Source organism: Ursus arctos, unplaced genomic scaffold (genome assembly GCF_023065955.2).
Source record: "Ursus arctos isolate Adak ecotype North America unplaced genomic scaffold, UrsArc2.0 scaffold_32, whole genome shotgun sequence".
NCBI classification, from domain to species: Eukaryota; Metazoa; Chordata; class Mammalia; order Carnivora; family Ursidae; genus Ursus; species Ursus arctos.
In genome coordinates this window covers 7,266,739-7,290,477 of record NW_026623008.1, presented here as the reverse complement: position 1 = coordinate 7,290,477, position 23,739 = coordinate 7,266,739, and the positions used below count along the sequence as shown (strand labels likewise).

Below are 23,739 nucleotides of genomic sequence, written 5' to 3'. Positions count from 1 at the left end.
CACTCTGCCACCACCCAAAGGCCCCACTGTTGCTCTCCTCACCAACTGTGATGTCTCCACCTATCTCATGCTCCCTAAAGTTCTGGGTAATGACAAATAATTACACACAAGCCTCATGTTTTATCCCCACACTTTCTAAGCTGTTCGAAGTCTCTTCCTACAGAAGAGATGGTACTCCAGATCAGCTGGGCAAAATTCAATGTGCTTTACCTATAATGAGTGGTTCAGTGGGTTACAAAAAAGGTGGTGATGTTTCTAAAGAGGAAACACCAGGTAACATAGAAAACTGTTCTTCGGTTATCTTAATTCCTTAAAAGATTTCTTCCTTCCCGGCAAGCGGGGATAGGAGTAACAACAAGACGAACAACAAGAATCTTTGCTTCTCTGGTTCAAACCTGTTAAGCTCCTGTCCTTGCAGATGAAGTGGGTGCTGCTGATAATGCCCAAAGACTTCAAATACTATCGGCTTGGTTTTGATATATTCCACAAATGATTCAGTGACCTCCACTGCAATCTAGTAAGGAAGAAAGCCAAGATAGATTAAGCAAAGAATGATTGTAACAAACACACACGTTTGGTGCAATCAGAATTTTAGCACTTTTGAGTAGCCAGTATGTGCTGGGTATTTGACTCTGCAGGCCTCCCACACCAAGACAGGGGCTCTTCCCCGGTTTTTCTTCTAAAGCAAATTTACAGAGTTCTAGGCCTTCAAGACCCTCCATCATCTGCCCCTTCACACACTTAAACTGTTTAGGCACAAACTCACCCGCTGCTCCTCCTGCCTGCGCTTCGCTCCCCTGTGGTGCCTGAGGACTGGCCCAGGCTACAGCTCTGCCTGGAAGGCATGCCCCCGTCTCTGTGCCTCTAAGTCATTCCCATACTTCAAGTCCCGGATTTAATAGTAACAACAGTGAGAAAAACATGACTATTGACCAGGCACCAGGTACAATACCAAGTTCAACCACCTTTACTATTACACCATATCCTTCAGGAAGTTCCCCACCTCCTTTTTCCACCCAACATAACTCAAAGTATCCTTCTATTAATGGAAATAACCTTCCCTTCTTTCTACTCCCTTTGCATTTAAGGAATACCTTTCTAGATCATGCGCTACTGCTGTTCACATATGCATTTTATTTCCCCTAAGCTCTTGGGGGCATAGTCCTCTGTGATTCATCCTCACTCCCCAGCCGTGCCAGGCACAGTCCTTATGCACACTATCCCAATGAATATTTATCAGATACATGCATGCTTATATTCATGCAATTAAACCTTAAAAAAGAAAACAGGGTGTTTTGTGTTTGCTGTTCCATTTTCAGTGTTGTCCTTTCTGCTCGTACTTTAGAGAGTGGATATGGTTAGCAAGATAATGAGAGTGTTTCCTGTCGTGGTGAAGATCCTGGACACCAGAGCCACACTGCTCTGGGCTTAAACCCTAACTCTGCCTCTTCCTAGCTCTGTCACCGTAGTGAGTGACTTTAACTGCTCTGTGCCTGTTATCTCAGCTGTCATACGGGGGTTATGATGGTCTATGGTATAAAGGTGAGGATTAAATGAATGAAGACACACAAAAGGCATTCAGAACAGTGACTGACACGAAATAAGCTCTCAAAGAATGTTAGCTATTGTGATGAGGACCATGACTTTGAACAGAGTCTCGGTGACCCTTCCTAGAAGAGACGGAAGGCCTGTTGTCTTACTCCACAAATGAAAGCTATAAGGGGCACTAATGGATTCATCATACCATCAGCTGCAAGGAAAAGAGACTGCATCTTAATTTAGCTACGAAAGATAATTTAATTTTTTCTACAGCTAAGCAATCTAAGAATCTTATAGTTTAAAGGACAACACGTTAAATTTAACAAAACTCACTAAATGCACTTATTTTTCTAGGAAGGAAACACTAGAAACAACTCACTACGTTCAAACTGATGGAACATTTTATTGGCAGCCCAACCCCCACACCATTCATGGGGCCCATTGTAACTCGGAGAAGGCTGGCCGCTCAGTCCACTGAGGATTACCTCACTGCTTGGGCCACTCCCTCCATTGTCTACTCTCACCACAAAGCAGCTTGGATAATCCTCCTTCCAGGGCTGAGAAAGCCAACGGCCACCCACACGGGACAACTGCCTAACACCAGCTTCTCAAACAACCCCCAGACCTACAGTGCATTTGGCAAAAATGTCCATGTCACTTACATTCTGCACGTGATAAAAGCCCAGAGGACTTCCTCTGCCGTTGTTTTTGAGGGGCTCAGTGGAGAATGCTTCATCATGGCGATGCAAAAAGCTTAATAAAAAAATAAGACACACGAATTTCGCATTACACAGTTTCATCAAGATCCATGTTTTAAGAACCTGACTTGCCGGGGTGCTTGGGTGGCTCAGTCGGTTAAACATCCGACTCTTGATTTCAGCTCAGGTCATGATCTCGGGGTCGTGAGATAGAGCCCCGAGTTGGGCAGGGAGCCTGCTTAAGATTCTCTCTTTCTCTCCCTCTGCCCCCTCCGACCACCCCCCTAAAAAAAAAAAAAAGAACAAAAAAAAGAACTTGACTTGGATCCTATGGAAAGCAGCAGACTACTTAAGCAGAGTCTTTAACTGAGTCAAGTAATTTGCAGTTCCTTGTAATATACATTTTCCATTATCACTCAGATACCATTTTAGATTTTATTTCAAAAATGGCTGAAATATTAACTGACCCTGACCGACATGACATGGACACATATGCAAGAATATCTGAGAGAGCATCAAGAGCGAATTCAGTGAATTCCTATCTCTTTGTAGGAACATTTTTTTTACTGAGAATAAAAATTATGAAATCATTTCGTGAAGAAAAGATCTGGCAGATTCAAGCTTCCATAAGGTAGTACTAAAGCCTGTGTTTGGTGTTCTTGCCTAGGAAGAGTCTCTGATGACCTGCAAAGATTAAAATGTCACCTCTTCCTGGAAGTCTTCCCTGACTCACCCCAACAGTCATGTCTTCCCACAGCACTAGGGACCCATTTTTCTTCAACAGCAATGGTTTCACTCTTTGTCATAATGTATTTATATTCCTGTCTCCCTGAAAGACAGTGAGTATCTCCTATAGTGCTCCAGATATAGAAATAGTCCTGAAATATTTGTGAAGCAGTAAACTACGTTTATTTATTCTCACAGAAAGTGAGTTTTTTACTTCTCTCTCCCTCCCTATTAGTCTGAAATAAACAGAGTAGAGAATTAAAGAATACTGAATACAAAGATTTACTCCCAGAGAGAAATATCTGTCAGAAGGGCATCCCACACCCCACAAGAAAAAAGGGGGACAAGGGAATACTTTGAATAGGGTAGAGAAACCAGGATTATGAACTCCCTGTCTTCCACATCAGTTCACTGAGTCTGAGGACAGCAGTGTGCTTTTGTCCCGCACTCCCTGTCCCATGCCACCTGTTACTAGCACTGAAGCAGTCCGTACTACAGGTACCTCCTTCTATTTGCTTTCTTTCCTCTCACTCTTCTTACGCCTCTCTCTCCTTTTTGTACTTTTTTTAAAAAAGATTTTTATTTGAGAGAGAGAAAGAGAGCTCATGAGAGAGCACAAGCAAGGGGAGGGATTCAGGGAGAGGAAGAAGCAGACTCCCCGCTAAGCAGGGAACCTGACTTAGGGCTCGATCCCAGGACCCCAGGATCATGACCTGAGCCAAAGGCCGACGCTCAACCGACTGAGCCGCCCAGGTGCCCCTCTCCTTCTTGTACTTCTTACTCTCTTTTTTTCCTTCCAATTCTTTCCTCTCCAGACCATAAGCTGTATGTGCCAGGGGCATTACTTGATTTGTGATCCTCACTCCTCAATGCTCTGATTAGAGCAGGTAAAACATCCTGGGGCTCCACACTGGTGACGCATGAAATCATTCATACTGCTCGACAGCTGTGTCTTCTCTATATGGGCCAGACGAGAGTTTGTAAAAGCTCGAGAAGAATCTGAGCCTTCTTTCAGTATACAATGCCCTCTTCTCCAGAGCTGACACCAGGTGGAGATGGTGCTCCCTTGCTGGAGATTTTAGGACAAAAGATCGACATAACATTACTGGCATTTCAGATGCCAGTTAACCAAATGGGTCTTTTCCATAAAATATTGCAGTTGCAGGGCACCTGGGTGGCTCAGTCAGTTAAGTGTCTGCCTTCGGTCCAGGTAATCATCTTGGGGTCCCGGGACTGAGTCCCACGTCGGGCTCCCCGTGCAGTGGGGAGTCTGCTTCTCCCTTTCCTTCTGCCCCGCCCCCCTGCTCATTCCCTCTCTCTCTCAAATAAAATCTTTAAAAAAATATTTCAGTTGCCTAACTAGTATAATAATGAAAGCTCAAAGCAAATGGATCATCTAGCCAACTCCACCCCCCCATGTTAATTTAGGGCTACTAGTGAAAACACACTGAATGGGCAAAATCAACACTGGATAATCGATAATACTTCAACAACTGTGAGTTATAGAAAATGATATTAGTGGCTTACTATGCAGTAATCACATTTGATTGGGGACTTGGCAAAAATCTCCATAAAGGCAGTGCTTTGTCAACTGTATTAGGACCCCTAGGAAGGCAGAGGGACACATTCTGAGAAAGAGGGATGGCAGAACTCAAGAGCAGCCTCCTGGTGGCGCCAGGGGCCAAATGCGGACTTGAGGAACGAGCCGAGTGAGACAGCACTCTGGACTGTGGCCCTTCACAAGGCCTGAAAAGATATACTGATGTCTGGAGATATTAAAACTGAAGACTGTCAAAAAAAGTGTTTTCCAAGGGGGCTCATGAGAAGAAAAACTCCAGAGTTCCAGACGGTTATAGGATAGAAAGAGCTTGTAAATGGCTAAGGAATGAAACCTGTCACATCTTCTCTACATACTAGTTACTTTTCAGTTGACCTGGAATTTTACTGCTGTTTATATTATATAAATTTTTCCCCCCAAGTATTGAACAGGCATAACTGGTGCCTAGATAATTCATGGCCTTCAGATTTGTTTATTAGTAAGATATTTGCCCATGAAGAGCATTAAAAAGACGAATAAACAGGCCTATCTACACAGATCCTATATTTCCAGCAGAAGGGGACAGGCCACAGTGGAACCCTCTTAGCGGGATGCATGGTCACACTCCTCTCCACAGTGAACTCTATTTCGTACCATTCTAGGTTTCTGGTTCTTACTCCCCCCTGGAGTAAAGAAAGCCGTTTTATTTCAGAAACTGGTAGTTGTTTCCCTCTTGAGAGTGTTAACACCTCACATATGTCAAGTAGAGCACTGGGTGGTGCACAAAGGATGTCCCCTGGGTCAAGAGCTAGGTAGGCAGGCAGAGGGGGGCTTACTTGAACTGACAGAAGATGTCTGCATACTCGGGGAGGATCCCACTGGCCTGCAGCACAGTTACTCGGAAAGTGAAGGCACTGCCCAGTTTCAGGTGGTTGCCGATCTCTTCAGAAAACCCTTCCATGACCATCTTACCGTCCAGCAAAGTGCCTGACTTCAAATCTAAAGAGGGTCAAATGAACACACATATGGTTCAAATATGGCACAGACCACCTTTCAAAGAGGAGAGGAGGGCATTCTTTCCATTCCTAGTCAATGACAGCAACGACTCCCTTGACGGTGGTCAATGTTTTGCCCCCTTTGAGAATGTCCCCAGTCACAGTAAACTGTCTACATACCCAAGTCATTCATTCGATTGATTTCTTCTGGAGGAGTGATGACCTCAGAACTCTGACCCTGTCCTTCCACAATCCTCAGTTCCTCCATGGACAGCCCAGAACGAGTCATTGCAACTGAAGAAAAGTCACTCTGAAACCAAGGCAGGGGCAGGTAGACGATCCAGCAGCACAACAGCGCGTTCCCCGCAACCTCCCAACTTATGTCTATTTGCCCGACAAGTAACGGTGACTGGAAAGTTATGTGGAGTAAGAGGTGCCTGAGAAAAGGCAATACGATGAAACAGAAGTAGCTTTACCTCTGTAATTGTTAGACATGTCCTGTGCCCTACGGAACAAACCCGTGGTTACCTATCTCTTGTGGTTCTAGGCAGAAGAACTGTTTTCCAGTGCACGTCCTCCTTACAAACCTGTCTTCTACTTTTTCCTTCTATGAGTTTTTCTCTCCCTGGAAGGCTTCTCACCTGATTAAAGTACTCGTTATCAAAAGATATTTTGGCTGTTCCTGATTGGCGAATTCCGGAGCCATAATCAGGAGCTTCTTCATCCGCTAAGTAGAAAAACAACAACAAAGAGAAGGATCAAATGAGACTACTAATGTGGGCCAGAGGAATGGCTCTTGTTGGATCATGAAATGAACAGGAAAGTAGCGGAGCCTTCAGGGTTCGAGGACTTTAGTACGAGGAGATGCTAAAGAACAATCTTGTGCCAAGACAGGAAGGAAGAGCTGGAGGCAGGAAAGTCACAGGGGCTGCTTCCAACTCTGCTCAGGTATCCTTACCAACCTGCTTAGCTCAGACTCGTTAATAAAGAACCGGTTTTATTCTTGATATGGTTCAAATGTCACACCTAGAAACACCGATCCTTCACTTGGCAAGATGACGTTCAATACTTCCCAGCAAATATTTGAAGGTATTCGACTGTACTTGTGGAAACTTTCATAAACTCAACCCTGGTGACCGTGCCACAGATTTCCATGGGGAAAAGCTGCAATGTCACTCCACACCGCATGGCATTTGGAAATTAAAAGAGAAAAATTACAGGAAATGGCCACATTCTTTCCCCAGAATGTAGGCTGGATCATGGAGAAGTGTAAAATATCAGAATCTTGATCCATAAACAACAAAATAGTAGTCAAAGGACCGACGTGTCTGGTACAAGTACCGTGAGAGAAAATTAAGCAAGAAAAAGTTCTGAATATCCTTTGTTGCTTCTGAGGCAGTTTTATAAATGACTTTTATAAAGTTAATCCAAGAGTTGTTCCTTACGTTAAAGGAAATCCCTTCATCCCATTACTCCAAAATAGCTGTGGCCCAGACTAAACAGAATCTATTTATGATACTGGGGAATAATAACTAAAAGGAAGCGATAAAAGCTTTCTCCAAGACAGATAAGCCATCATGCAACTGAAGTGTGGCCCACACAGAACCGGCCTGCTTTGTGTCTAGGCAAAGAACCCACAGCTCTCACCCAGAAGAGGGTCACTTACCTGCAATGGCTTGCACAGCCACACGCAGAAACCCCCGCACTTCACCTTTCTCACTGACAATGGCCACCCTATGAATCAGGGGCACAGGATACAGCAGGTTGCTCAGGTAAACAAATGCCCTAGAGACAGAAACCGGGAGACAAACATCTGAGCACCCCGCAGACAGAGAAGCTGGCGTTCAGATTTCCCGAGAGTATCTTCAGGGCTTCTGGGCCCTGTCTTAAGGTCACCTTTCTGTTCTGTACTACCAGACTGCCTCCCGTTGCTTTTTCAGCACAGATAATACAGAAAGAAACGCAAATGCTTGGTAATGCAGTTGACAAAGACCAACTTACACCAAATTACTCTGTATAAAAATGAGTAGTTAAAAAAAAATGACTGGTGTAGGTAGAAGAGTATCAATTGGAAATAGACTTTCAAGATGACTGTCCTATGGATACTGCTAAGGGTGGAGAAAAGGGAACCCACTGAAGAGCTTAACCTTTTAACATAAAGGTGTTTTATTTCTCCCAAGACATAAAACAGAAATCAGGAGACAATAAAGGCAGGAAATGTGCCTGAAATATAGTTATAATAACTCTAAAATTTCAAGTCACAGCATTATGGAAATGCTCTAGGAAATGACTACTATTTTCAGGCAGGTGACTGACACATGCAGAGAGGCTTTATAGCCAGAAGTTTCTGAGTAGCAAGCTTATAGGAGACTCTAGCTGGACATGGGGACAAATATCCAGTGAGAAGACAGCTCATCCCTAAAGGACTGCTTTTGTTCCTGGAGTCCAAAACTTAACTCAAAAATGGAAACATAAAAAGGAAGTTATAGACCTGATATTGTCTATTTCAGACAAACCAGCAGAGTCCCATCCCATTTGTACTCTTTTTACTTCTTTCATTATTTTGTAGTAATTGATTTTTTTTAACAATAAAAATGTGATCACAAAGCTTGGGCGTGTTCATTTCAACTGGTGGATCTGATACAGAATCTAGTTCCTACTGTTACTCTTGCCTTTCCACTGGGTATATGCTGATCTTTGAACACAAGGCAAGACAAAGAGTAAACATCTGCACCAAGAAATCAAACATAACTGAGTGTGACACGTATGCCTGTCTGCTGCTTTTCCTGCTCTGTATCTACATTAGAACAAAGAGAAACAGAAGGCGGAGTGAATTTGCAGGATTTCAACTCAAAGTAATGAAAAAAATACTGAAAACAGACAAAATACGCCACAGAAAAACATATGTTAATAAAACTTTAAGAGCATAAATGAAATGTGAATGAAAAGTAAAACAAAAACAACTGTAAGTAAAACACTGAATCAGATCAAATGAAGTCTACTTCCCTTTCAGTCTGCTCCAAAGGTGGGGAAGGAAAGGCTAAGAAACAGAGGTTAAAGCTTTGTTGTATAAAAATTAAAAAATGAAAAGTCTTCTAAAAAAGATTACAAACCAGACTCTCAAATATCAGCTACTGTGACAGAGTTTAAAGACTAAGAATTTGGCATACGGTACCAAATGGACTGCTTCACTTCCCCAGTCAGCACCATACAGACCACCTTTGTCTCTTAATGGCATTCCAGCCACACTTGCTCGCTTTCAATGCCTCGCTATTACAGAGTCACAGCACAGACTTGTCCCCTGCGCGAGTCCTCCCTGAACTCTACTACCCGCCTCACTTCCTTTGATTTCACATCTGCAGGTCTTATTCTGAACACCGCTCTCATGACAGGTTCCCCCAGTGCTAAGTGATCTCAGTAACACACATGATTCCATCATTGCTATGATTTACATTTATGTGACTGTTTAATTTGTCTTGTCTCACCCACCAGACTGCAAACCGGTGAGAGCAGGAATCATGCCTGATTTTGCTTGCCACTGTCTACAGAGGGTCTGGCATATTTATTAAGTACACGTGACATTCAATCAACATGACTGAACATTCTATGTACATAAGTGAACAGAAAATGATTTGTCCTGTAAGTAGAAGTGGAACATTTTCCAGAAAAATGGGTTACAGCAGAAGTAGAGAAGCAAAGCCATCCAACTTTATATACTAGGCTGATTTTTCTAAGATATTCTCAAGATGGATATTAACTGTAGAAAACATGTTTAGGTTCCTAACTATGTTTAATTTGTAATAGCTGTTTTTACACTTACATCAGGAACGCCTGTTTCTAATTCTCAAAAACCTTCCCACTTGAAGGCGCTGAACGTCATGTTCACACACACATTACAACAAAGTACTGTTTGACCACACATTTAAGACAAGAACCTCCTTTCCACCTATGGCAATGGTTATTACAAAGGTGAAAGGACAGAAAGTATTCTTGTGTATTTCCCATTTTAGAAAAGACTTCTGAAATTCTCCGGCACTGGCACAGGGGCTACGCAACTGCACGGTCACTAGCCAGCTCTCCCTGTCCTATTATCAGAAGACAGTCCTTAGCCCAAAGTCAATGCCGTAGAAGCTCTCCTCTGAAGTTTTTTAATAAGCTGGAATTTTTATAAATACTCTGCATTTTTGAGAGTCCTTATACTTTGACCTAGCAGACTGAAGGAGAACAGGGATGAGAGAGGGGAAGATGTAAAGGGTATATTAGCATAAGTTCTGTGAAGTTACATCAAAAAGGGAAACAAATTTGGTCAACATAAAGATAAGACAAATCAGCATAATTATGGTTCTAGTTACAGAACACAATGTCAGTTCAGGCTTAGGTGTCAGAATAACCATCTCATATCTGCCCCCTCTTAACCCAGAAAACTAGCTTAAATATTTTACATTTCATCCCAAATTACACTGGATGGTTCATAACATCCCAGCATGCCATAAGAGAATAGCTAAAGGGACAAGCTCTTTTCATTTTCATACAAAAATTCACCAGAGGCAGCCAAGGCCAAGAAACATAACCTACAAATGGAATTTCACAAGAAACTGAAAAATTTTACAAGTGAATTGTATTTGCAATTATGCGCCAATATGGGAAATCCAATCCTGTGAATCACAAAAACAGGAAAGAAGTTACTTCCCTTACGCACACAATGCCCACTACATGTCTGGGTGATGTTGCACAGTTATCAGTTCTGATTGTAGATGAGAGATGTAGTCAAGGGTGGAAAGTAAAGAGCTATCCTTCACTTTACTGATGGCCAGGATTTCACCTCCTCCACTAACCTCTTCCTTGAAAGTTAAACTTAGTTTTAGAACCTGGGAAGCGAACCATATATATGGAAATTACTTGAAAATCAAAGCAGACCTGATTGCTTTATACCTACACTTAAATCTGATATGATTAAAATGAATAAAACAACAGAGAAAATAATGCATATATTTTAAGCCAGTGAATGTGCATATTAAGTGGGATTCTGACTTAAGTTCTCCATACAAGTGACTCAAAATACAAATGCTTTGGAGAACTCTTAACCAGGATAGGCACTTTGCTAGCGTGGATGACAGAATCTGAAAGACAAAAAAGATCTTTAAGGATCTCTGTTTTCCTAACTCCTCATTTATACTTGAGAATCCGACGAGCCTCGGTTTAAGTTAAGCTGACGTTAGGCCCCAGACATCTCTTCGCCTCAGCGTTCTTCCTGATGTGCCATGGCAGATGAAGCTGCATCTTCCTCCCTGTGCGATGGTGCACAGCACAGACGAACAGCATTGGAAACTGCACAACTGGCACCAGGACCAAGCAGTTTATGAACAGAAACTTGGTTCTAACTTCCAACCCTTTTAGAACACACACAGCCATAAAATAAGAAAAAGCACTATGGTCCCATTATTTGCACAAAGAACTCTGTTCTCAGTTTTAATATAAATCAGCTTCTCCGAAATTCTAAGCCTCTATTCCTGGCAATACACCAATAGAAAACAATACTCATGGCTGCATAATCCCTTAATGTTTATTCATGGAAAAACCGAAGAGATGCCCCTCCGCTATCATAAAACCCCGAGATGGTCTAATATTAAATTACGACCCATGGTCACAATCGAGGCTTTCATGTCTACCAGAGAGCTGGTCTTTCCTTCTTTCCACTACAGTGATCCTAGGCTACTGTAGCTACTTAGTGCTTGTCAGGTGCTCAGTGTTAGAACCTTACCTCCCTACTGGGTAGGATACTTGCTGCGCTTTAATTTTTAGAGAACTGCGCTTATCTGTTTAACACTGGCATAATTCCCTATTTTTAAAGGATTCAGCAATATGTGGTTCTAACACACTGTTAAGATTCAATTTCATACCTTAAAACCTGGACATACCTTTGGTTAATCCAGCAAGTGCTGCACTGTTGATTTTGTAATAAAATTACTTCAGCATGAAGACTGGGTGTAGACAAAGACTCCAGTATGAGGAGTGTGTGCGTGAGAGCCCTGCATCACTGACAGATGGAGTCAGAGACAAGGCCTCAGTTTGGAAAACCAGACTTAAAACAAAGCAGTTTCATGGAGTGCTGAACAAATATCCATTGTTGATGGTGTCAATAGATAATTTCATGAGATTCATCATTACAAAACCTATAGGTAAAATTCTGACAGAAGCCAACGATCTACAGAGAGGCTCAGTGAAACTGGCCAAAGAAAAGCATCCATTTCAGACAAAAGGAAACTTCATGTTCCTGATTCTTTTTCTGACTCAAAGTAAAAAATAAACCTAACACTACTCCTTTATATTTACTTATTTTTTAAGATTTTTAAGTAATCTCTACGCCCAACTTGGGGTTTGGACTCAAAACCCCAAGATCAAGAGTCGCACACTCTACTGAGCCAGCCAGGCGCCCCCTATCTATCTATCTATCTATCTATCTATCTATCTATCTACATCTTATTTTTAAGCACCCTAACACTACTCCTGATTCCACTTTTGTCCTCTTGAGTCCTGCTGGTGTCACACATCCTTTACTCGAACCTTGGCTTTGCTCTGCTCTCCTTCTCACGTCATCCCCATATGCTTCTTCACTCATTCCCAACAAAAAGGAAGCATCAGAACATAGTAATATTCTTTGACCTTGTAATATTAGACTCTTAGCTTTAATTACTTTCTCTTCTGGGGTTTTCTCCTTCAGAAGAAATTACTGGGCAGTTTAAGACAAGGGGTCCTCCACATAGAGCCTTCACACATTGCCACATGCTGTACCAAGCAGACTGCGTACCTCACAAACACTGCCTCAGGGCTCTCCCTAGCCAGATCGGCATGTCACAAATTGAATCTGCTAAGGAAAGATCATCCAAAATTGCACAAGGAGCCTCTTTAAAGCAAGAGCTGGTCCCTTTTCGCCCTTCTCACAATAACCTCACCAACCTTCCCACTAAAATGAACCATGGGGATCGGTCGTAAAACGGGTCATGCCCGTCACTGAAGAGATCTGATCCCTCCTCCGTCCCTGCGTCAGAGCCGGTGTCATCCACGAATGCCTCATCATCAAAATCCTCCATTTCATCTTGCTGCTCGTCAGCCAGCTCAGTGATGTCGGAATCGGCCGTGGAAAAAGTGGGGGAGGGTGTGCGGTCAGCAAGGCGCTCATTCACACAGCCGTGGAAAATGGGGGAGCTAGACACCAGGGAAGACGCCAAGGGACACAGCCAAGGAAGGAGAGAGGAATAGTTGGTTAAACAGGAAGCTATAGGTGTCAACAGGACAGAACCCACTGGGGAATCAACACAATAAAAGCAAGTGGAAAAGCAAAAGGATAAAATGAGCATAAATCATCTGGTTCAGTTGAAAGGGAACAAGGACTCGTCCTTAGAATAAGAAAAGCAAAGGAAATACATGAGTAGAAGATCCCAGGTAAATAGTGTGCTGTAAAAATGTTTGTATTTTCCAGTTCACACAAAAAGATCAGCAGCCAGGCCTCAAAGGAGCCATTCAACATTTGGTGAAATAAAAAGGTTTAGATCTTTATTCCAATCCCCACTTCATCTCGGAGCAGAAAACAAAATGGATGGAATGGTATATGGCAAAGCAAGTATGTGCCTTGCTTGGATAAGATGTGTTTGGCCAATTCAACTCTTTAGAAACACCCCACTATCAGAGTGGAATGGAACAGAGTAACTTCATTTCTACAAAATACTATGACTTCAGCTCTTCCTTTCCTCCTAGTTCCTTTAAAACTGCCAGAAAAATTTTGCAGCTGAAAAACAATTCAAATTCCGAAATTAAGCTCAAAACCTACATCTCTCTGCTTTTTAAATTCTAAACCTCTAAGAACTTGGACTCAGTATGGATTCACAGGGGCACTACTTGTTTTCATTACATGTTGAAATTTATGTATACACAAAAGAGGCTCAGGCAGATGACCAAGAAATGCAGTTGGCTCACCCTTGGCAAAGACTAATGTGAGATAAATTGCCTTAAAAAAAAAAAAAATGAGGACACGTCGGATCAAGGAGAGGTTGCAGGCTGGTAAGCTGTAAGTCATACTATGATTTTAAACTGTGCGGGATACAGACACAGGTTTTCTTTTTCTTTTAAATCTATCCTCTTCAACTGTAAGAGGCAGGGAAGGCTGTCAATTACTCTGGATGAAAGATGAGACTTAAGTACACACACTGAATGAAACGAAGGGAAGTATACCAGATGACACAGTGGCTGTGTCTGAGTGGATAAGATTATACATGGAGCATTTTTGCACACTTTTCTTTTAACTTTCTGTAATATCTGCTGAGGTTTTTAACAAGATCATTCACTATTTAAAAAGAAGACATTGATGCAATCATTACATACCTTCCTACTAGTTTGAACCAATGGAACCGATCATAAAACGGATCGCTGCCAGTCACGGTGGCTTCGCTTTCATCCTGGGCACCGGAGGCCATCTCGCCTGCCCTGTCATACATCTCTCGCATCAAATCCAGCCTCTGCCTGCATAAGCATAAAGTGCACAGGCTTAATATCATGAGGTTGCAGTCAAATTTCACTTTGGAAGTATTTTCCATGCAAGATTAAAAACAAAAAAGCTGCTCCCACCACTTAATGATATTAAAAAAGAAAAAGGCCAAAAGTACAGAAACTCAAAACACTCAATATCCAAAGTGTCTGAGTCTAGAGACAAGCCACCAAAAGTAAAAAAATGGACACCTAACCTCTACCGAACCATAATCTCAAATATACTGTAACAGTAGAAAATACCTCACCATGTTAAAAGCAAAGGAAAGCACATTATAACTTCCCTGGTTATGACTGATCATCAGATCCAGAACAAAAAAGATGAATAATCACTAGACCCAAGACAGAAATAGGTATCTTGAGACTGGAACATTTAAAATGTAAGAGGTTCTATGGAGGGTAAATTTAAATCCTATCTACAAATGACAACGGTGCTAGCAGAGTGGGATTCATTCACTTGGAAGAAGATGGACGGACAGTAGTATCACTGGTGAGCAACAGCATTTAGCACCACAGAAAAGGAAGCAACAGTGACATCAAACAGCAAAGAGCTCGGGAGAGCCCACCTGAGCAATTCATTATTATTTCCTAAATAAACAACTGGCTTTATGAGGAATGTTTTCATACTTGAGTTTCTCCAAAGACCAATAATGTGTCGCTCCATTCTTCAGATCCTGGACTTCTACTGCCACGACAGTGCGAGGGAAAGGCCTGTCTTCATGAGTTTTTTCCATCTCAGTGGGAAGTAATTCCGGAGGCAAAGGGGAGTACAACGTGTCCGTCAGCAGGACAAACTGAAACTGCACCTGTGTGGAAAGAAGAAACCATCCAAATGGCCTTTATATTTTCAGCAAGTCAGCTTCAGACATGAGGCGATATAATCATGCCCCACGGGACAGAGGTCAAATGTGTAGTATGTGCTCAATGAACAGCTTGTGATTAACTGGGGGAAAAATGGCCACTTGTATACTAGTTGTAGAGAATAATCCTAATTTCAAATTAAGCTATTTACAGACTTTGTGCTTCTGGTGTGGTGCAGTGTTTTTACACAAACTAAAATCTCAGTACATATATTTTGGTTGACTGAATTTACACAAGAGAACAAAAGTCGGACCCATGAGGACATCTCTAGCTGCTCACGGAGCGGGGGAGGAAATGTCACAGTTGGTTTTCTGTCCTAAATTCAAGAATCACAAGTGCTGCTCCTGAAAGTGCTTACCACACGGTAAGTGCTTCGCGTGCACCATGTCACTGATTTCTTGCTACCACCTCATATTTTCACCCACAAATATTAAGCAAATGCTAAGTACAGCAGCAAGAAGAAAACACATAGTCCCCTGCCTGCATTTCGTCTACCTGAAGAGAGGGGTAAAAATGAAATGGGTTGCTGAGATTTAATGAAGAAGGTATCTTACCCTATTTTACAGACCAGAATATAGCCCTACGGGAAGAGAATGAATCTCCCCAAGGTTGAGCAGTCTGTGCTCTTTCCTGCCATGTGATACTGCCCCCCGCTGTCATCCTGTAGCCTCCAGACCACTCAACAGTGGGACGTACAGAACAATCAATCTAAGATGTGGCATGACGTTCTGGTAATGAGGAAAATCAGTGACATTTACTGCCTTTTACCATGTCCAAGAGCTATTTCAGCTCTTTACATCTACTCCTTCTTTCACGCCTCATAGAACCGTAGGTGGCAGGGGCCGCTGCCAAGCCCATCCTGAGGGAATGAGGGAATGGAGGCACAGGGCCCTTAGGGTCAACACACGAGGAGCACTGGAACTGGAGCCTGGCTGAGTGCAGAGGGCCTGTCCACTGCATACACCTGCCTCTCAGACCCTAGAGCAGGAAGGGAACTTAGGACTTACAGGTGCAAATGTAATGGTAGAAAACTAAAAGAAAATTGAGATTTTCAGGAAGGCAAGACTAGCATTCTCCTATTAATATGTTTCCTAGCTCTTGTCAGAATACAGTTTCCTCAGTTGTAAATAAGATAGAAAACACATTATTTTTTAAATGTTGTGTAATAAATATTTAATGAGTACCTACTATGTTCCAGGCATGTATGGTAAATAAAGGCGTATAACACCCTGTTTCACAGCAAACCGCCACTGAGTTCACCCAAGGGAAAGGCTAGCTCAAGATGAGAGCCATGAGCCCCCCGAGAGTCATCTGCAGTCCAGATGACCCACGGCCTCCCGCCCTGCATACCTTCTTCTTCAGTTCCACACTGATGGCGTTGGCCTCCTTCAAGTAAACAGCATTGCCCCAGAGTAAGTCCCTTAGTGAAGTAAACTGGTGAGACTTCCACTTCCGGAAGGCCCACTGGGCCAGCTCAAATTCATGTTGTGTCCAAGGAGCTGAAGGAGCAAATGGAGCGTAACAAATGGTGACCTCATAACTACGCAGAAATTACACCTCCCCTCCACCTCATCTCTCTAATAAGGTTAGAGTATTTCCCATGTTTCTCCATTCAGCTGCTTTTGTTTTCTGCTTTTCAGTAAAGCTCACTAAATTCTGTTGATATTATGAAGATAGTATATACATTTTAGAAAACCTAAAAAAATCCTATTTAAAACAGTGCATGAAAGAAAAAGACTTCTCTTTTTAAATAAACATATACATTTAATACATGGCTTATAATAAAGAAGAACCCTCCAGTATATTGTACAACTTCATATATATCTATTTTTCTTGCTAGTACAAGAAATAAAAAGGTCATATTTTACTTTGATATTAAAAATAATGAATTTAGTACATAAATTAGAGCTTCTCCAAAGTTAATCTAAAGACTTGAGGTTACTGGGAGGTTGGGTAGAGAAACAAAATGTGATCAATATTCATACTGTATTATAAGGCAATAGCAAACAATTAAAGTCCTGATTCAGCTAAGAAATTCTGAAAAACTTACGGCAGGTAGGCATGACTAAGCAGTATGATTAGAAATCTGCCAGAAATGGCTTTAATATACATTAATATATTCCAAAGTCCTTTCTGGGTAATCCTGGGCATAAATCATAGATCAGCAAATAAAAGAGTATCTTAACAAAGATTAAGGTCTGTATTTATCAGCAACGCATACACGAGCTTCACATGTACAGTAATTTGAGACAGTGTATGTAAACTGCCCAAGAGATCTCTATAAAGACCAAGCTAAGAAATCTTGTGTTCTAAGGAACACAATCAGCCCCCACTCCCACCTCAGAGAGCACAGCCTGTGTTCTCAGCATTGAGAATCTTTTGAATCACCTTTAAACTGGCTCGGTAAAAAAATCAATAAATGGTAGTAGGGTCAACTATGATCAAATGCAGCTTTGATCACAGGTGAAAGGCTAATCTGATAGTACAGAACCAAAAGCTATACAGAAGGAAGTTTCCATCTCCAGATTTCACCTTCTTCCTCTTCTTCCTCCTCTTCCGTTGTCTCTGCAGCAAGGGAGCGGGTCTCAACCTGCTTCTGCAAGGCCTGCAACTTACTCTCATAGTCCTGGATGAAAAGAGAGGAGAGGACATGTGGGAGAGGGAGGAAGTGGACGGAGGGGAGGAGGAATGAGAGCAGTGTTGGGGAAAGCAGAGAAAGCAAAAGATAAAAAAGAAGACAGAGGCAGGAAACAACAATAAAGAGACATACAGAGAAATTTGGGAAAAACCCACAAAGCACACAAAATAGTCTGTAAGGGGTAAATGCTGAGGAAAGCGAACTGCAGTCTCTTTCTACTCCCTCAGACTCAAGAGTTCTTTATTTAGGGTTGAGGTCCAGACAGGGGGGCTCTGAGGGGAAAAACACATGTATCCCTTAAATTTATTTAATAGTAGTATTTAAGTAGTATCTTCACACATCAGGGAATTCCAGAAAAAAACCCAATACTGGAAAATTCACCAATACCACCAACAGTTCTGATTATCTAGCTGTCTGGATGGGAACCGTGGACTCTGAACTCTCTGTGGATGAAATGTTACTATTTCTGCAGCTATAGGATACAGCCTTCAGGTAACTGAAAGATCACAGTGCTATTAGGGCCAAAATAATCTATAGATTGTATTTAGTTATTCAAGAAAGATATTTTAAAACATACTATCATAATACAAAATGTGTTATTATAATACAATCAGATGTATCCTTCATTTCTCCAGCTACGCACTCCACACATTCTCAGTCAGGGGGCTATCACCTTGAAGAGGGCAAAAAAATGGTTCTCGAAGGATACAAACAATCTTATTCTTTTCATACATAAAGCACAAATATACATACAGTATGTAAACAGATATACTATATATCTGAGGTATTAAAATTTCATGGTGGGGAGATTAAGGAAAAAATATCTAAAAAGTTTCCTTGGGGGCGCCTGGGTGGCTCAGTGGGGCGCATGGGTAGCTCAGTCGTTAAGCGTCTGCCTTTGGCTCAGGGCCTGATCCCAGAGTCCTGGGATCGAGCCCCACATCAGGTTCCTCCGCTGGGAGCCTGCTTCTTCCTTTCCCACTCCGCCTGCCTGTGTTCCCTCTCTCTCTGGCCGTCTCGCTCTCTGTCAAATAAATAAATAAAATCTTAAAAAAAAAAAAAAGGTTTCCTTGGAGTGGTAATTTTAAAAAGCTTGTATTATTTGGAAATAAATCAAGTAAAGTTAAGAACAGAGACCTTCACATAATAAAACACCAAATCACAGCATAAGCAGAGTATTTTAAGATATACTGCCTGGGTGTCCTGCTTCATTGGAGTGACCCAATTAGAGGCTGTCGTGAGACAGAGGGATTAGGTATGGCCAAGTACTGTTTTCAAACAGAGCTCTCCCCAAGTCGTAAGTCAAATATTCTTTTCATTACAAAGGACCACTGAAAGCCTCCTAGCGAACTCTATTGAAAGGAGCTCCCAATGGCAAAGCTAACTAAGACGGATGCAAACATTCTCAAGGCTCCTCATTTATCACTTAGTCTCACTGAGAAGCTCTCTCTCTTCAGTGGAGCTGGCCCTGAGCAGGAGCCAGTGACACCGCTTCGGTGATATCGAAACACACTTTTTAGGAGACTATGTACTGTGTCCAAAAAAAAAAAAAAATTTTTTTTTTTTGACTTGCAGGTAAAAGTTTTACCCCTGCTCTTACTGGTCTTATGATTTTGGGAAAGTTAAATCCTTTCTACACTTCATTTGTGTCATCTTTAAAATGAGCACTCTAGTATCTGACCTGCCTCCCACACAGGACAGAAGGAAGAACAAAATGATGAACCATTCAGGGGCGCCTGGGTGGCACAGCGGTTAAGCGTCTGCCTTCGGCTCAGGGCGTGATCCCGGCGTTCTGGGATCGAGCCCCACATCAGGCTCCTCCACTATGAGCCTGCTTCTTCCTCTCCCACTCCCCCTGCTTGTGTTCCCTCTCTCGCTGGCTGTCTCTATCTCTGTCAAATAAATAAATAAAATCTTAAAAAAAAAAAAAAAGATGAACCATTCAAAAGCGCATGGGAAAGTCCTCTTAATTGGTAATGACAATGTCAAAGTGACACGCCATGTTTTAAAAAGTTTATTTTCTGGGGCGCCTGGGTGGCTCAGTCGGTTAGGCATCTCACATCGGTTCAGGTCATGATCCTGGGGTTCTGGGATCCAGCCCCACACTGGGCTCCGAGCTCAGTGGGGCGTCTGCTTGTCCCTCTCCCTCTCCCACTGCCCCTCCCTCCGTTCATGCTCTTGAGCTCTCTCAAATAAATAAAAATCTTAAAAATAAATAAATAAAAATAAAAAGTTTATTTCCTACGTATACCCAGCACCCAGATCTTGGTTTCTAAATACTATTCCTCACTAAAAGGAACCAGGGCTCCCTGGGAAAACCGATTCCAGGTCTGAAGCAAGGAAAGTACAAGGTGAGGTCAGAATATCTTGTGCCAAAAAAGCACAGAAGTGCTCCAACACTGAGGGGGCCATTTCCAAAGTGCACAGAATCGCAATAGCCAGTAAATTAGAATGATAACAGAAACACGATACAGCACACTGGGTATCAAAAGGATACCCAGGAGTCCACAGGGCTGCTAAAAGGGGGGGGGGAGAAGAAGCTCTTCTTAGCTCCCCTGCAAAAGCCAGCTAATAAACAAATGCAAAGGAATGGAGATTAGAAAAACTACACTGCAGCCCCAGATGTAATGACTGAATCAAGCAAGAATCATTAATAAATGCAAAACAACCGAATGAAAGGTGGATGGAGAATAGAATAGTCACACAATCCCAAGAGCCACCCTAGATACCTGTTAAGACAGAAAGAGCTGGGAAACGTCACATTAAATTTATAAACTTTAACATTACTGATAACAGGACAACTGGACATTTTGTCTGCCAGTGTGACAGGAGGGAAGTATACCAATGTCACCTTGACAGCTTTCTTATCAAACATGCTTAACCTAAATCTAATCTTGAGGAAATAATCAGACTAATCAAAATGTAGCCAAGACTATTCAAAAGTACCTATGTAATAAAAGAGAAAAGAAACATCATAACCAAATGTAATACACAAACTTCGCTTGGAACTGGGATTAAAACACACACACACATATATTTCTAAACCATTGCATTTTTTAGACAATTAGGAAAATTTGAAAATGGACAGTATATTATATAATACTGAATCAGTACTGAATTTTTTGGATAGATTAATGGTATTAAGAGAATATCCTTGATTTTAGGAGATACACAGGGCAGTATTTAGGAGTAAGCTGCATGATGCCTGCAACTTACCTTCAAATGATTCAGAAAAAATACATAAATATGGGTATACGAAAGTTCATTATACTATCTTTTTAGCTTGGTATGCTTGAAATATTTAAAAATAAAAGGTTGGGGAAGGGGTACTTTTTTCCCCTTAGAAAACCTATATGTTCTATGGGATCCTTTCAGTAAATAAGAGAAAGATGGCTGGTTTACCTAAAAATCCTCAGGTGGGAAAATGTTAATATTTTATCTTGAGGATTTTTTCTGTTTTTCATTTCCCCCCAATTTTTTATTATAGTAAAATGCATGTAACATAAAATTTACCATCTGAGCCATTTTCAAGTGCACCATTCAGTGGTGGAAATACATTCACACTGTTGGGCCACCACCACCACCATCCACCTGCAACACTCTTCCCATCTTGCAAAACTGAAACTCCATACCCATTAAACACTAACTCTCCATTCTCCCTTTCCCCCTCCCCTGGCAACTACCATTCTACTTTCTGTCTTTGATTTTAACTACTCTAAGTATCCCATATAAGTGGAATCACGTAATTTTAGTTTTATTTTATTTTATTTTATTTATTTGAGAGGGAAAGAGAAAGATGACCAGGGGCAGAGGGAGAGGGAGAAGGCAGACTCCTCGCCGAGCCCGACGTGGGGCTTGATCCCAAGACCCCGGGATCATGACCTGAGCAGAAGACAGACGCTTAACCAACTGAGCCACTCAGGCGCCCCAATTTTAGCTTTTAGCGACTAGCTTTTTTTGAGGCTTTCTTCAAGAATAAGTTTACAAGCTGGTCAAACTACCAATAAAAACAAAATCCTTAGATTCTGAAAGTTAAGGTATGAAGATGACCTTCCCTTTAAAGGCTCTGGTTCTGCTTTAGTGGCTGTAAAGCTGACATAAAAAGATTTCCTGTAACACTATGGACCTAGAATTTTAACTGCATTTTGACTCAGGAAAATTTCTATCAGCAGTTGACAGTCCAAATACCAACACTATAACCTGAATTGGTCCTCCTCTTCCCCGAACCAGGCTGTATACCAACCTCCAACAAGGACATTTTGTATGTCTAAAAACTCTAGGTATTGGGTTTTCCTACAACAAATGGATAAATAGATTTAAATACTATTGTTCTGTTGATTTCATGGTGGAAACTAGGATAATTACGGAAAGCACACCAAATAACAACATATTTATCAGTAGCCTTTTGTGTTTATAAGAAGTCCCAACTGGTTAGATAAATCCCCATATTTTAAAGATACCACACTGGCTGTTCCCGCTTCTAGATGTTCTCTCTCTCCCGTCCATCCTTGTTTTTAAGCTTACTCTGTGCCAGGAACTGTTCTTAATATCTTGTATAGATTAACCTAAGAACCCTATGAAGATGGTACTAGTGTTACATCCTGATGTTAAAGAAAAAGACTTAAAGAAATTAAGCAATTTTACAAAGATCAGAGTTAGTAAGCATGGATATGGGATTTGAACTCAGACAACTGGACTCCAGAGCATGCTCTTTTAACCACTATCACTCCTACTACATGCAGGTGTTAGGGGCACAGTGGTCAATAAGACAAAAGTCTCACTGGTGAAAGAGAGAGAGATGATCAATAGTAAACAGACACAAGACACACCATGATTTCAGTAGCAAGAAGTACTACGAAGGAAAATGAAGGTTGGTAGGTATGGGGGCTGACAGGGAGGTGAGAGGAACGGGAGGAACTCTTAGATTAGGTACTCAGGAAAGGTCTGTCTGCAGAGAGGACATTTAATCAGAGATCTAAGCAGGCATGTTGAGAGATCTCGGGGGGGGGAGGGGTGGCAGTGGTGATGATTCCAATCGAAACAGAATTAACAGCAAGTACAATGGTCCTGAGAGGGAAAGGAGCCTGGTGTGTTTTAAAAAAAAACAACAAGAAAACTTGTGTGGGTTGAATGAGGAACGAGAAGGCTCGGAGATGCAGCTGTGAAGGAGGCAGATAGGGACTGGGTTATGGACGGCCTTATGGGACATGGTTAAGACTGGATTTCATTTTAAGGGAAGCCACTGGCCAGTTTAGAGCTGAGAAGTAATATGGGTCTAGTACATTTTTTTTTTAATTTATAAAGATTTTATTTATTTGACAGAGTGAGAGAGAGCGCAAGCGGGGGGAGCAGCAGGCAGAGGGAGAAGCAGCCCCGCCAGGACCCTGGGATCATGACCCGAGCCAAAGGCAGTCACTTAACTGACTGAGCCACCCAGGTGCCCTAGTAAATGTTTTAAAAACATTAAAAACATCTATGGAGGAAAGCCTGGGGACAGCAGTCATGATGCTGTCACAGCAGTGCTGAGGGAGATGGTAGTAGGTGGCCTAGGGTATCAGTAGTAAAGGTGGTGAACTGAGAATGGAGCTGGTGTATGCTTTATAGGTAAAGAAAATACAACTCACTGATGACGTGGTCATGGGGTATGAGAAAAAAAGGGGAAACTGAGGCTGGCTCTTGGATTTTGGGCCTGAGCTGGTTGTCAGTCAGCTATACGGCTGTCAGGTCATAGCTGCGTGTCAGCGTCTTGAAGACAGGGCAGAGGACTGAGAAAACACTACTGGGTTTGTCACCGTGGAGATCTCTGGTGGCCCTGAGAAGAGTGGCTTCAGTGTGGTGATGTGGAATAGGAGTCTGACTAGAGTGAGTTCAAGCAAGAATGGGGAAAAGAAACAACAGAAGAACAATAAAAAAAAATAATGGGGGTGGATGAGTGGGAAATAATAGAGCAAACTCTTTCAAGGAGCATTTCTATAAAAAACAACAGAGAAATGGAATGGTGGCTCTCGGGCAACATGGGAGTGTTTTGAAAGTGGTAAAACAAAGCCATGCTCGAATGGAAGTGTTCAAGAGGAGGGTAAATGCACGGTGGGTTCTTGAGAGGGAGCTGGAAGATGGGATGCAGGGAAAATGGGCGGGGCTCAGGTAGGAGCAAGGCCAGGCCAACCACCACCAGAAGGGAAGGATGCATGATGGATGCACAAA

General features: G+C 42.1%; 1 protein-coding gene across 5 annotated transcripts in view; it reads right to left on the bottom strand.

Moving 5' to 3' along the window:
- KIF1B (kinesin family member 1B) overlaps positions 1-23,739 on the bottom strand; it is a 135,244-nt gene that overhangs the window by 26,311 nt on the left and 85,194 nt on the right. For 3 of the 5 annotated variants that reach the window (XM_026519872.4, XM_044391495.3, XM_044391496.3), the window contains 11 exons: positions 17,430-17,523; positions 16,248-16,396; positions 14,664-14,842; positions 13,875-14,012; positions 12,453-12,701; positions 7,162-7,280; positions 6,137-6,222; positions 5,676-5,805; positions 5,337-5,499; positions 2,202-2,292; positions 396-514 (listed from right to left, as the gene is read on the bottom strand). In XM_026519872.4, the coding sequence (XP_026375657.1) occupies positions 396-514; positions 2,202-2,292; positions 5,337-5,499; positions 5,676-5,805; positions 6,137-6,222; positions 7,162-7,280; positions 12,453-12,701; positions 13,875-14,012; positions 14,664-14,842; positions 16,248-16,396; positions 17,430-17,523 (1,517 nt within the window). The remainder of the gene's footprint in view (positions 1-395; positions 515-2,201; positions 2,293-5,336; positions 5,500-5,675; positions 5,806-6,136; positions 6,223-7,161; positions 7,281-12,452; positions 12,702-13,874; positions 14,013-14,663; positions 14,843-16,247; positions 16,397-17,429; positions 17,524-23,739) is intronic. The other 2 variants (XM_044391497.3, XM_026519870.4) reach the window with 1 other exon arrangement.